Source organism: Garra rufa, chromosome 5 (genome assembly GCF_049309525.1).
Source record: "Garra rufa chromosome 5, GarRuf1.0, whole genome shotgun sequence".
In the NCBI taxonomy this organism is placed as follows: Eukaryota; Metazoa; Chordata; class Actinopteri; order Cypriniformes; family Cyprinidae; genus Garra; species Garra rufa.
Genome location: NC_133365.1, coordinates 25,103,542 through 25,119,547, shown reverse-complemented (window position 1 = coordinate 25,119,547; position 16,006 = coordinate 25,103,542). Strand labels below are relative to the sequence as shown.

At 36.0% G+C, this 16,006-nt stretch overlaps 1 protein-coding gene across 1 annotated transcript in view; it reads right to left on the bottom strand.

Moving 5' to 3' along the window:
• The window catches only part of camk4 (calcium/calmodulin-dependent protein kinase IV), a 72,403-nt gene extending 58,929 nt beyond the window's left edge, over window positions 1-13,474 (bottom strand). Inside the window, exons 1-2 of the mRNA XM_073840670.1 lie at window positions 13,316-13,474; window positions 13,067-13,213 (exon numbers count right to left, since the gene is read on the bottom strand). Coding sequence (XP_073696771.1) covers window positions 13,067-13,176 — 110 coding nt within the window. The 5' untranslated portion in view covers window positions 13,177-13,213; window positions 13,316-13,474. The remainder of the gene's footprint in view (window positions 1-13,066; window positions 13,214-13,315) is intronic.
• Window positions 13,475-16,006: the final 2,532 nt, after the last annotated feature.

Genomic DNA, 16,006 nt, shown 5'->3' with positions numbered 1-16,006 from the left:
ACCAATATTCATCAAGTTAATAATATCACATTGTGAATGGGGGAAAATGACTACATCCACCAGTTCCGGCAGATCATTATGAAACACGTATGAGGTGATGATGATTACTCTCAGGGGGCCTTAATTATCAAATCTGTCCACAGACTAGCACACTACAACACCATGTGTATGTGTCTGCCATGATTACCATTTTTAGATAATTTACAAAATGTAATAACATGAAGTGGTATGATTCGCACATGGAACTCGTACATGTCCAGGCAAAAAAAAAAAAATTAAATTAAAACAAAAAAAAAAAAAAAACCAGACGACCCATTTTATGCAAAGACAGTTCTGGTTTCACAAGTTCTGGTATCTTTGTCCTTTGAATTTAAATTCAATGGCCAAAAACTTCCCAAACAGTTTTTGTCATCTGAAACCCTTTGACAAACTTTGATGAACATTCAGATATTCATGGTTCACTGATATCAGTTAATGGTCACTTGACATGCAGGTAAAATATTTCAGAATTTGTAGTGTTTTATTTTGTCTGTTTCAATACACAGTGCCTTGCGAAAGTATTCACACACCCTCATTTTTTCATGTTTTGTTATGTTGCTGCCATATGTGAAACTGCTTTAAATTACCCCCCCCACACACACACACACACACCAATCTACATTCCATACATCATAATGAAAAAGCAAAAACGGAATTGTTACAACTTTGCAAATTTATTAAAAATAAAACACTGAAATAAGTCAATTGCATAAGTATTCATACCTTAACACCTTTACAGCCTCAAGTCTTTTTGTGTATGATGCCACAAGCTTTGCACATCAGCATTTGGCAATTATCTGCCATTGTTCTCCTCACCTTTTCACCTCTCAAGCTCTGTCAGGCTGGATGGGGACAGACCAGATTCAGGTTTCTCCAGAAATATTTGACTGGGTTCAAGCCCAGGCTCTGGCTTTACAGAGTTGTCTATAAGCCACTCTTGCTGTGTGCTTAGGGTCTTGTCCTGTCTGTCATTGTCCATCTCAATATTTTGGTGCACAGAGCTTTTTGGTGCACAGAGCTTTTTTTTTTCTACTCTGATGAGTCCCTCAGTCCCTGCCACTGAAAACAGCCCCACAGCATGAGGCTGCTACCAGCACACTTTACTGTTGAGATGGTACTGTGCCTGGTTTTCTCCAAACATGATGCTTGGAATTGACTATCAGACCAGAGAATTGTGTTTCTCACAGTCTGAGGGTCCTTTAGGTGTTTTATTTTTTGCAAATTCCAAGTGTGTGAAGAGGGGATTGAGTTTGACCACACCACTACAAAGCCCAGATTGGTGGAGTGTTGCAGTGATTTTTGTAGGTTTCGCCTATCTCCACATGTTATCATGGACCATCACGTTCTTGGTCACCACTTTAACCAAGGCCCTTCTCCATTTTTTTATGTGTAATAAATTTGCAAAGATGTTAAAACGCTGTTTTGTGCTTTACCATTTTAGTGTATGGAGTGTACACTGATGTGGAGAAAAAGTAATTGAAAGCAGTTTAACAAAAGGCAGCAACATAAATGTGAAAAAATTAATACTTTCGCAAGGCATTGTATTTAAAAATGGTGATAAAAAAGGTGATAATCCATGCATTTTTTACTCATTGATTGATCCTGAATAGTCAATGCTGTCATACAAAAATACACGACACAGCCAGAACTATATTCACAATATAGCAAAGCCTCTAATATCTTATTGCTTAAATAAGACTGTTTCAATTTCTTTAACTAAATTCAACTGCATCATGATTAAATTGAAACTATTTCATGCCAAAGGTTTGCAATCGTAAAGATACTGTGTGGATTAATGTAATCTTGATAGTGTATAACTGTAAATAATGTTTTGGATAAATGTGGCTCTCTCACTGAAACCGCATCCAACAAATGGATTCTTAACGGTAGCGTTCTTGTGCACTTAATGCACAGCTGAGTCAGTGTGGAAGTGTATGTTACACAAGCTGCTCCTGTTTCTGTTTTCTACTTTCCAAGCATTATATAATCACAGCAGAGAATGAGAGAGAGAGTGAGTGTGAGAGGGAGGAAGAGTAGCTCTCTGGGGAGTGTGGTAGGCTTCATTATTCAGCTCGCTCTGCCTTCTTCAGGACCTGGGCGGTTTGCATCTGGCCCCATTTTACAAGAGTCCAGCATCTATATTCACGCACTCCAACAAGATTGGCCAGCTATGAGCTGATAATGCTAATGTATGAACTTCTTTAAACCTCTATTCATGGCATTCTTTGTTTCAGATCCATTTTAGAGATTGATCTAAATCACAAATATTAGGAATAGTTCACCCAGAAATACAAATTCTAACATCATATAATCACCCTCATGTTGTTCTAACCATGTATACATTGCTTTATTTTTTTTAAATACAAAAATTTAAATAAATGGTTTGCAATGCAATGTTGCTAAGCTAAATTTATTAAAGGGATAATTCACCCAAAAATGAAAATGTGACGCTTATCTGCTTACCCCCAGGGCATCCAAGATGTAGGTGACTTTGTTTCTTCAGTAGAACACAAACAAAGATTTTTAGCTCAAACCAGTGCAGTCTGTCAGCCAAATAATGGCAGTGGATGGGCACCAAACCTTTAAAAGTAAAAAAAAAAAACATGCACAGACAAATCCAAATTACACCCTGTGGCTCGTGACGATACACTGATGTCCTAAGACAAGAAACGATCGTTTTTTGCGAGAAACTGAACAGTATTTAAATCCTTTTTTACCTTTGATACACAGCCACGTCCAACTGTCCTGAGCACGAGCTCATCATCCGGCTCGTTACATGTATACGCGCTCTGGCGTAGTATATGCAAATGCCGATCTGTCGAGTGTATACGACACTCGTTGTTTACACAGTGCACAGAGTTTGTGGCTATAGCAGCTATTCAAAATGGTAATTACTTGCGCTTATCCTGATTGTTCAAACCAATTTAATGCTAAAAGATTACATTTGCTTGTGCGAACTCATCCGGGACTGTTGACTTTTCACTGTTTTCCCCTTACGGCGTTTGCGTATACTACGCCAGAGCGCGTACACATGTAACGAGCCGGATGATGAGCTCTTGCTCAGCACATCTGGACGTGGCTGTGTATCAAAGGTAAAAAATGATATAAATACTGTTCAGTTTCTCTCAAAAAAACGATCGTTTCATGTCTTAGGACATCAGTGTATCGTCACGAGCCGCAGGGTCTAATTTGGATTTGTCTGTGCATGTTTTTTTTTTTTTACTTTTAAAGGTTTGGTGCCCATCCACTGCCATTATTTGGCTGACAGACTGCACCGGTTTGAGTTAAAAATCTTAATTTGTGTTCTGCTGAAGAAACAAAGTCACCTACATCTTGGATGCCCTTGGGGGTAAACAGATAAACATCAAATTTTCATTTTTGGGTGAACTATCCCTTTAACAATCATTTTCAGTCATTGAAATAAAGCTGAAAAAGAATTAAAATATAAATGTTATATCTAGAAAACACAAAAATTTGAATTGTGGCAACTAACTAAGATAAATAAGTTTAAGTTTAAGTATTTAAATTGTTAAAACTTGCAACGCTCTAACAACCATCCAGAACACCCTAGCAACCCCATAGAAATTGCTAAAAATGCCGAATACTTTGGCGTACACATACGAAAGGTCTCAAATACGACCATAATACTATGGTATTTTCAAAACCTTGAAGTACCATGCAAATATCATGGTACAATTATTTGAGTACCATGATCTGATACCATTACTGCTCTACTGTTTTGCCCTGGAAACCCCCACAGAACCGCTCACATTTTTTCAGCAAATGTAAAAATCTGCTTTCATTTGTAATGTTGTGCCTCAGCGCTGTCCGGTAAGTAATCACATCAACAGATATATTACACCCCCGTCAGCACAGATGCATGTGATTATTGTATTCCAAGATTAATTGCATTAACTGGATTTATCTTTAAGTGCCCGCAGATACGCATCACTCTCAGCTGAGCGGCTGGCAAAGTTGATTTGTCTTGCTTCCGCAGGCTGTACCAGCTCCATATGCGGGTGTTGTGCTCTAATTCGTTCATGCGCTGGGTTTCCGTTCCTCAAATTAGACACCTTGATTGCGATTGTTCAGCATCTGCCATAAAACCTCGGAAGATTGCAAACAGCTTTATAATTAGGCCTTGTTAATTTTCACCAAATGCCATTTTTACTTTTTAAAAAATTCATTCATTCATTTACCTTTATTTAACCAGGAAAGAAAACTCACTGAGATTAAAATCTCTTTTCCAGGGGCGTCCTGGCCAAGGTAGGCAGCCATTTAACAACAGAGTTGCAACAGACATTACAAAGAAAACAACTAACACATTAAAAACAATCACACACAATTTGGTTTCTCTCTAAATTACACAATAAAAACTTAAAATTATTATACGACACCAAGTTCTGTAACTTTATCTCCTTTTGGAGAAGATTCCAGTCTGAAGTGGCGGCATATTTAAAAGAAGTTTTACCAAGTTCAGTCCTGACAAAAGACACACACAGATTGTAATTTGATTGAGAACGTAGTGAGTAAATTCTAACCGAAGTCCTTTGTATAAGACAGCAGAGATAAATTGGTAAACAACCCAAAATTGCCTTATATATCAACAAATACCAATGCATTTTTCTGCGGATACTCAAAGAAGGCCATGCAACTCTTCTATATAATTCACAATGATGAGTTGAAAATTTACATCCAGTTATAAATCTTAGAGCTCCATGGTACAGAGCATCCAAAGATAGAAGAAGATAAGAAGGGGCATGCTGATAAACCACATCCCCATAATCAAGAAGAACCGGTAAAAACATAGCAGAAACTATTTCTTTCTTAACCTTAAATTAAAAACATGACTTATTTCTAAAATAAAAACCAAGCTGCTTCTTTAATTTTATTTGCAAATACTTAATATGTGAACCAAAACACAATGTGTTGTCAATAATAATGCCCAAATATTTGTATTCCAACACTGAGGTAACTTGACTCCCCTGATAAGTTTGGAGTACAATAGGGTTCTCTGAAGTTCTAGAATTTGAAAATAACATACACTTTGTTTCGTCAATATTTAAAACCAACTTCAAAGCACAGAATCTATTTTGAATAATGTCAAAATCAGACTGTAAAGAAGCCACAGATTGTTGGGAGCTGAGCAGTAAACAATAGTATCATCTGCATAGAAGTGGAACTTTGCATTGACAATATTAAAATCAAGGCAATTTATATATATATATATACTAAATAATAACGGCCCCAACACAGATCCTTGAGAGACTCCTTTAATAATCTCCAAAAAATCTGAACGAACACCTTCCACCTGAACACATTGGGTTCTACCCTGTAAATAGTTTGTGAACCATAAAATAACATTTTCTGATAACCCTACCTGTCGAAGCCTATCTAATAATATAATGTGATCCACGGTATCAAAGGCCTTTGATAGGCCAATAAAAACACAAGCACAATGTTGTTTATTATCTAAGGACTCCACGATATCATTCAGAACCTTTAAGACAGCTGTAGTGGTACTATGCCTTTTACGAAAACCAGATTGATTAATAGATAGAATATTATGACAATTTAGATACTAAGCCAACTGATTACTAACTAAATTTTCTAAAACTTTTGAAAGAATACAAAGTTTAGATATAGGTCTATAATTATCCATTAAGGAAGAATCTCCCCCTTTTGGCAAAGGAACAACAAATGCTGATTTCCAAATCCTAGGAATTATATTAGTTGATAATGAGAGATTAAATAAATATGTCAATGGAGGAGAAATCAATTCAGCCGCTAATTTTAAATACAGTGGGGCAATATGATCAGGACCTGATGATTTATTCACATCTAGTTCCTTTAAAGCCAAATAAACATCAGAGGAAGTAATCTGTTGAAAAGCAAACTCACTGGACCACAGATTATGTTCAGCTTTAAGGAAATCTAGGTCAAAAACTGTATTATTTGTTGGAAATATAGACCCTGATGCAATGAAATATCTGTTAAAACTATTAAGCATTTGTTTTTTTGTCTGTAATTTTGGTAGAATCTATTGTTAAACAAGAAGGAAACCCCGAATTGGATTTATTACCAGTTAACAGTTTGATATTCCTCCACAACTTCCAATTCCGTCAAATTTTCTGTGGTTTTATCAAGAAAGTAGTCAGATTTCGATTTTCTAATCGCAACTGTACATTTATTTCGGAGCTGCCTAAAATATAGCCAGTCAGAATTTAACTGTGTTTGTCTAGCCCTGGCCCATGCTGCATCCCGTTCTTGAATAAGTTTGCACAAGACAGTTGAGAACCATGGATTATCCCGACATTTAACTCTATATTTTCTCAAAGGTGCGTGCTTATTAATAATTGACATAAAACTATTATAAAAATATTCCCAAGCACACTCAACATCCGGTTATCCCAGTCAGGTTATCCCTGTCAGTTTGTGTGCAAGATCATTCAAGAATGCCTGCTCACTAAAATGTTTCATAGAAAGCTTAGTTATAATTCTCGGGTTCTGCTTGGGCAGCCGTGCATCTCTGACTACTGCCACAACACAGTGATCACTAATATTGTTTGCAAATACAGAAACTGAGGAATATTTATGTGGAACATTTGTAAGAACAAGATCTAATAATGTAGATTTTTCTTGAAATTTAGAATTTGGCCTGGTGGGTGTATCTACTAATTGAAAAAATTATGACTATCACAAATTTTTTTTAAATCATCGGATATTGCATGCATCCAATTCAGATTAAAATCACCCATTATGATCAATTCCTTATATTTTAAAGAGGTCAATGAATGCATTAGTGACTGTACAGCATTGCTAGTAGCCGAAGGAGGCTTATAACAACCAGCTATAGTAATCTGAAGGGTTTTGGACACAGAGAGATTCAAAGCTAATAGTTCATACTGTTTTGGTATTGAACCCGAAAGTAGCAATGATGCCTCTAGATGTTCTTTGACGTAGATTGCTACCCCCCCCCCCCCCCCACCCTTTTTTAATCTATCTGATCTAAAAACCTTATAACCAGTAATACTGATGTCTCTGTCTGAGATAGATTTGTTAAGCCAGGATTCAGATATAACTATCACATCCGCATTTGTATTTTTAGCCCAGATGTATACCATATCCAATTTAAACATTTAAATGTATAAAACCCAATCCAGATCTTGTTTTTAACTCAACTGGAGTAGTAAAACTTAAGGCAGTATAAGGTCCTGGATTTGGAGATACATTCCCAGACATTAACAACATTAGAACTATTAGAATCCTTCGTTTAACTGAATTACTCTACTTCCAGCCATAGACCCCAAACAAGTTACATTAGTCATACAATAATTTTCCTCCCTAGATAAAGTACATTTCATAAAATCCAAATACTTAAAATCCATGGGGTACAGCAATTCATAGTATTGTTCAAACATAACAGAGTTAGTAGATACTCCATATTGTGTCCGAATATCAAAATTTACAGTTGATGAATTGCATGCTGAAAATAAACCAGAGGCATACCTGCTGCCACTAATATGAACTTGAACTTGAACAAGATATCCAGAAGAATGAACTTAAAAATAACATGCATCCAAACGTTAAACACCACATGATGTACGCAAGCAATTTGTCGACCAAAGAGTCCAATATATAGGTCCATATAATAAAATAATGTCCAGGATCCCGGACACACAGTCAGATTCAGCTTGTAAACTGAATGCTTGTGCGCGATACAGCAAATGTGTGCAATGCAGCAAACCAGATTTAAATCCAGATTCCAATCTGAGGCTCAAACAGCGGCACACAATCACGCACACACAATGACTTGGACCGGATCACTTATAGTGCGGTGTAACAAGTCAAATTTAAGTCCTCAGTCAAATAAAAATAGAACTTCAGGATTCTAGCACTTATTGAACTTAAAACTCCAGAATTCCTGCTCCGACAACGACACACAATCACACTCATACGCAAGTACCTTGACCTTTAGACTTTGGTCCAGGTCTCTCTAAGCATCTAGAAAGTACAGACTGTAACTCTCATCTTGGCTGATATAGTAGTGTGGGGCAGCCATTGTTAGAGAGGCAAACAATTTATGGGCATTCAGCAGATCGATGAATGTTCCCCCTCCCACGCACCGTGCTGTGCCCAGTCCGGAGATGCTGAAACACCACAATCTGATTATCCAAGACAATTTAGGTTCAGCATGAACACAAAATCTTACATGTCAGATATTTTAAAACACCAAAACTTTGCTATATATCAACTAATATCATCACACTCACAAGGTTCTTTATCGGCATTGATGGTTCCATGAAGAACCTTAAACATCTATTCTTTCTAGTGGAAAAAGGTTCTTTAGATGTTCTTCAAAATGGTTATTTTACGAAGTGTTCACTGAAAGGTTCTTTGGGGAACCAGAATGGTTCTATGGCATCACCGCAAAAACACCACTTTGGAGCCTTTATTTTTAAGAGTGTAGTTCTAGGAACTAGCCAGAATGGTGGTTCCTAGAGAACTAATTTCTCCCATTTCCTGGTTGCATTCACACAGGCAGCAGGAACTCTGAAGTTGTTGATAGTGATGTCTTTATTTGCAGAATTTACAAACATCAAGAAACGATGAATGGAGGACAATGCGATCGGAGCTGTTTTTGTTGTGTGTCGTGGGTTTTGTGATAACAGAGATGGATTGTAACCACACAATTTACACGATTTAAAGAGCACGAAAATCTCTTATAACAACTTGAAGTGTTACTGTACATATCATTGAGGCTGAGAAAAGAGCACAGCTTTGCAGACAACAGGTAGCTAAATTCCATTATTATCGCTGTTTTCCATGTTCGTGGAGTAAATATTTTTACACAGCTTTTTAAAAATGCCAGATAGCTGGTGTTTCATATGCGTTTGGCCAATCAGCTACTTACGTCACTGGTACTTCCTATAGAACTGCTTTCGACCCTACTCTGAAGTAAGAGCTAATTTAGTTCCCCCCAAACGGAGTTTCTAGAACTAAATATGTTCCTAGTTTCTGCCGCGCCATTATACTTAAAGTATAAACTAACAGTGTATTATCAATACCTATAAACTAACATTTCCAAAATAGCTAGCCACTGTGATAGCAAAATTTTGGCTAAATCTTGTCAGTTGATTAAACAATTTTCAAGAATTTGGAAAAATGGTGTCTGAAAAGGCACACAAATCCCATATTCTTTGGATTGACAACTTAGATAGATTAGTACTAATGTAATCAATTTTACACACATTTTAGTGTTGATACGATTGTCAATCAAACCCTATTAGGTACCAAAATTAAACATTAATACTCTTTTTTTCTAGTAACTAATATTTATAAGAAACACAAACTAATCAATAACTATAAATCAACCGGCCACTACAGCGTGATAGCTTAATAATAGACGAAATCTGCAATCTTTATTCGAGGCATTTACAAACATCAACAATCGGTGAATGGAGGACACCGTGATCGCAGCTGTTTTTGTTGTGTGTCGTGGGTTTTATGATAACAGAGAGGAAATGTAAACACACAATTTGATTAAAAGAGCACTAAAATCTGACTAAATCTCTTATGAAACCTTGCAGTGTTACATATCATCGAGACTGAGAAAATAACACAACGCTGCATACAACAGGTAACGTTAGCTATTCATGTTCGTGGAGTAAATATTTTTACACAGCTTTTTAAAAATGCCAGCTAGCTGGTGTTTCATTTGTGCTTGGTCAATCAGCGTTATGGCACTGGTAGTTCTTATAGAACTATTTTAGACCCCACTCTGAAGTAGGAGTTAATTTAGTTCCTAGAACTAAAGACGTTCCTGCGATGCCAATAGTTCTAGGAAGGAACTATGAAAAAGTTCTTCCGGTGCGAAAAAGTTCGTAGAAGCATTTTTTTTTTTTTTGTCTTAGTGTGAAGAACATTTTAATAATCTAAGAATCTTTCGTTTTACTATGAAGAACCTTTTGTGATGTTAGATGTTAAAGTTTCTCCATGGAATCATCTAGGGATGCCCTCGACTAAAGATTTTTCTGGTCGAATAGTAGTCTTTCATTTTAAGCATTAGTCGACTATTAGTCACTCATTTATTAAAGCTGCAGTCTGTAAGTTTTGCCTCTTTGTTGCCATCTCTGTTTGAAAACCTGCAATTGCAACTGTGTGTGGAATTATTTCCTTGCGTGGATAGTGCGTTGACACAGCTCCAGCGCAGATGATACTGTTTTGAGGAGTATGTGTGGCAGTCATTCACCGTACCGGTGTGGGTACTGAATTTTCACGGTATATTGTCATCTAAACAAGTAAGTAATAAGTCTGCATTACAATACATCACAATAAATCGCGCTACCAATGGTGACTAAATCTAACGATCAGTTAGCTCATATCACATTAAACCCTGCAAATTATGATTATTGTTAAACTTTATTGTTATACTTTTCAGCATTGTGTGACTATGGGTATAGTGTGCATTAACATGTAGATTTCAATTTCTGTACAGTCTAATCTAATTGTCATACCATTCGAATTTCATATAAAGAAATTCTTTTAACCCAAAAAGCAAACTATGCACCCTTCAAACTGGCTCTCTTTAAAATGCAAGTCTTGCGTAATTTCCTGTGAAAACCTACCCGTGCCACTCAAATTAGAAAACATTACTATAAGGTAACCGTTGTGAATCGGACTAAAGTAAGTTAAAGTAAGGGATAGTTTTGAACTCTGGCCGATTATGTACTTGCTCAAATATTGATTTTGGATCATTTTTAACCAAAAAAAGTTATGGACTGCAGCTTTAATAAACCATATAAATCATAATAATGAGCCTTTAATTGCCTACATAGTCTACTAAGCGCTCAAGCTCACGCAAAAAAAAGCTTGCCACAGAACACCGGCAGATATAATAATTATAAATGTGTCAGGGAAAAACAGCAAGGAGACTGCGTTAACATTTTAATAACTTATTGATCAACTTATTGATGAAGTCAGTGACACTCATCATCTTCACAGTAGTGGATACAATTGTATGCATGTTTCATACGGATTATATAATCTGAGAATACTTGTTTTCCATTTAAATTGGTTGTAGAGATTTCGTTCTCTAATAGATATATTTTTCATGTCCGTAAGGCAAGTATACATTGAGTTTCGGAGTTTTACGCTCAAGTTCACAGAGACTGTGACGGCAGAAGGCGCATCTTGTTTGCTTCGATTATTTTACAAAAACTCAACGCACCTGTCATGCAATGAGCTATACTGTTCAGCATCCACACTCTGCACAGACACTTCAACAGCACATATTTGAGGTCGATGAATAAGTGTTTGGATGTCCTGCCCGATGTACTGTATTACTACACAGACCAGCCGTTACCAATCTGTCCGTCATGGACAGATTTTTTTCTGCAGCAAAACGACTGTTGAAATTTTGGTCGACCAAGCTTCTTCTTGTTGACTAATGGTTAGTTGACTATTAGGGGGCAGCCCTAGAATCATCAGTGTCAATAAAGAACCTTTATTTTTAAGAGTCTGAATACTGACATCTGTCACATACTGTATGTTGTTATTTAAACCTGTTTGCATAATCTTGCTAGCAAAAAAAAATGCATACATTATAAATAGATTTGTCTAATATCTGCCTAATATCTTAAAATTTCCAAAAAAATTGGAAATAAAAAACAAAACCTGGGTTTTTATTGCTAGGTTTAAGCAAATGGTTTCTGCATCCTGTCCTAGATTGCTTGCCAAACAAAGTGCACTATGAAGTTCTGCTGATTTAATGATACTGCCAAATGTTTCAGACTCTGTGTCCTGGAAACACTTTGTTCTATGAGGATGTCCTTTCCTATTACACATATTGCCTGGTGACAAATGACTAGGTGACAATGTAAACACCACTCAGGTTTAGACTAATGACACCTGTCTTAGACTAATGAGACTTTCTTCTAATTCCCATGACATTTCCCATGAGTTCCCATGAGAATATTTCAACAGACTGCAAATGTGTGACTCGTATATAGGAATTCATTATGACAACCAATAATTGGCCTGCCTAAGAAAGAAGGGAATTTGTGTTGAATCCAACTATACTAAATATCCTAATCCCTAACCAAATACAGAGCAAAAGCCTATATATAATAATATTATATATATTATATAATCATATAATATTCCTATTACAAATTTTAATATAGCACTTTCCAAGGTACAAATTGGTGTCCCAGTGTCCCAAATTAAAAAGGTACAAATTGAACTCGATTTTAAGAAAAATTGAGGTCCAGATCAACCCTGTTACCAAAAACAATTTTATAAAAACATATGCAAATTGATGTGGTTCACATTTTGAATTTAACACAAGTGTATCAAATAGCTAAAAAACAACATTTCTAAACTAACCGTGATGGCAAGAGACAGCATTTTTTTTTTTGCTAAATCATCCCATTTTTTAATCCACAAATATGGAACAAATTAGCAAAATTGTTGTCAACTGTATGCAAGCTCAATCCAAAGGAAAGTGTCAACACTTATAGTATTATTATTATTAACATTATAGGTGTATCATCAATACCTGAACTAGCATTTCCAGCAAGATTTTGGCTAAATCATCTCAGTTGATTAAATATTTCCAAAAATATGGAAAATCGGTGTCTGAATAAAGACAAAAATCCAATATTCTTTGTAGTGACAACTGTTAGATTAAGTACTAATGTCATCAATTTTACACATTTTAGTGTTTGCCAACTCTGTTACCAAAATTAAGCATTAATATACAAACTATTTTTCTAATAATTGATATTAAAAAAAAAACATAAGTTAATTGATAACTATAAACCAACATTAGGTCCCATACCACTTGGCCATAGCTTGATAGCTTAATAACAGGCGAAATCTGCAATCCTGTTACATATTCTGGTATATTTTCTTTGGGATCCCAGCAGTGAATATCGTCTTCAATAAGCGTGTGAAAGGTGCTTATTGACATTCACCACATCCACCCCCAAAACTCATCTGCACATACTGCTGCACTTCCACTTACCGTCCCAATTCAGACTCCAGCTCATAGAAGTCCGCCAGCGTCTCTTTCTTGGATCCATCGATCCAGTATTCAGGAGCGGCTCTAGAGGCGGGCATTGTCACTTTCAGCATCTCCAGCGCTTCAGTTCACTATCAGCGGAGCGCCGATCTATACACAGACAACAACATCAAGAAATGAGATGGAAGAAAACGAGCACACTGTCTGGAGGGGCAAATAATATACATGTTTGTCGAAAGAGTTTCATATTACCTGTAATGGGTGTTGGTGAGGTGCACTGGGTGGCCGTGAATGTGTAGCGTCAGTTGATCGCGGTTGTCATGTCGCTCTCTGAACGGGGAGCGCGGCTTCCACTGGGTCTTACTGTCGCCTATGTAGGGCGCTGATTTTCTGTGTGTGTGATTCACCTGGATTCAGTGGACGTCACATATTACATAACAGTACTTCGGTATATTTTTGACAGATGCATTACAATATTATTATTATTATGACAAATTTCAAGATATAGCTATTCCATTCGTTTTATTCATTTCCTTCACCCTTCTGGCTATATACAAAACTAACACATTACTGACACAGCAACGAGCTGGGTCTGTCTGTCATGGGTCTAATAATGGGTCATGACCACATTTCACAAAAAAATGGAGTTCGATTTATGGTTCAGGGTTTGATCTGCCTAATTATCACAAATGTAGTAAAAACAAACTATTTTTATCAAAAACAAAAATATTTTCATTGCTTATTTTTTTTCCCATTTATTATTTTATCGCATTTATTGATAATATAAAAACACGCTTAAAAATTGCTAACAGCTCTAGGAGCCCCAAACACGGGGCGTATAAATAAAAATAACACACGCTGCCGAAATAAAAGATTTAAAGGACTATTTAAGGATTGTATTGTTTTGTCATGGACATTAATTACGGTAAATAAATAAATACATACATAAATAAATGCACATTATGTATATTAATATTTGTATCCTTTTATTTAATATCTATCTACACACACACACACACACACACACACACACACATAGATAGATAGATAGATAGATAGATAGATAGATAGATAGATAGATAGATAGATAGATAGATAGATAGATAGATAGATAGATAGATAGATAGATACACGTACAGTCAAACATTTATATACACCTTGCAGAATCTGCAAAATGATAATTATTTTACCAAAATAAGAGGGAGCATACAACATGCATGTTATTTTTTATTAAGTACTGACCTGAATAAGATATTTCACATAAAAGAGGTCTAGTCCACAAGAGAAAATTATTATTATTATAATTTATAAAAATGAGCCCATTCAAAAGTTTACATACACTTGATTCTTCATACTTTTAGAATCAGAGTTATAATAAGTTCACACCCCTGACTTTTAATGCATGGTTTTTCCTTTTGGAGCATCAGTGAGCATTTGAACCTTCTGTAATAGTTGCATATGGTTGTCCCTCAGTTGTCCTCAGTGTGAAAAGATGGATCTCAAAATCATACAGTCATTGTTGGAAAGGGTTCAAATACACAAAAATGCTGAAAAACCAAAGAATCTGTGGGACCTGAAGAACAGCGGGCAGTTCAACTGTTCAGGACAAACAAGGAACTCATGAACAACTATCACTAAATAAAAGAAAAAAACAGCTGTGGATCATTCGGGTAACAACACAGTGTTAAGAATCAAGTGGATGTAAACTTTTGAACGGGGTAATTTATATAAATGAAACTATCATTGTCCCTTGTGGACTATATGTAAACGTCTTTTATGTGAAATATCTTATTCAAGTCAGAACTAAATAAAAAAATAACATGCATTTTGTATGATTCCTCTTATTTTGGTAAATTAACATTTTGCTGATTCTGCAAGGTGTATGTAAACTTTTGACTTCAACTGTATACACTTACACACACACACACACACACACACACACACACAGTCTCAGAATGATTTAAATGATTTAATTACATGGCATGTATGGTATATCCTTGATAGATTATATCAAAGTACCATGGCTTTACCATCTGATACCAAGTACTTTTTGAAGTTCTTCAGAAACACTGTTTTATTGAAACTTTACCCCCAGACATCTGAAGCATGCACATTTCTTTTAGTCTTCTTTCATTAGGATGACAGCAATTCCCTTACCAAGTTTGACTTAATGTGCATTATTGAGGAACTTTTTCTTTAATTTTTCAAATATGCCACTTTCAATGATGATTTGAATGCGCTAAGAGGAAGAAATCACCCACACTGAGTCCAAATCTGTACTGGCCTGCATGACTGGTCATCCTTTAAAGCTCAAGCAGTGCAGGAGTGTTCTGGGCTCCCACACAGAGAGACCCATCTGTTCAGTATCTGCTCAATGCAAAACAACCACAATCCCAGCTAACCACCAGCATCACTCTCATCTCACACATTCACTTCCTTGATGCTCAGTCAGACAAATAAGAACTGGGAGGCGATGTAGGATCATTTTTGTTGCATTTGTATGTAAAATAACAGAGGTGTGTCTATATATATATATATATTATGCACAGTGGTATGAATACTTTTTTAGTGAATAAACTATTAAATCAAACAAGGCCTACATTTGTTTCAAATGAATAGTTCACCCAATGTGTATGAGTTTGTTTCTTCATTGGAACAGATTTGGAAAAACGTAGCATTATATCACTTGCTCACCAATGAATCTGCAGTAAATGGGTGCCGTCAAAATCAGTCTAAAAACCAGATAAAAACATCACAATAATCCACAAGCAATCCAAACGACGAAGTGAAAATGCTGCATGTTTGTATTTAATACATAATAAATAACTGTTGCTTCCGACTAAAATACAACTCCTCTATTCATACTATAGTCATGTGGTCTGAACCAAAAGAGAAAAATGCACAAATCAAGCACAATTTACAAGCAAAAACTGTTCTAAACAG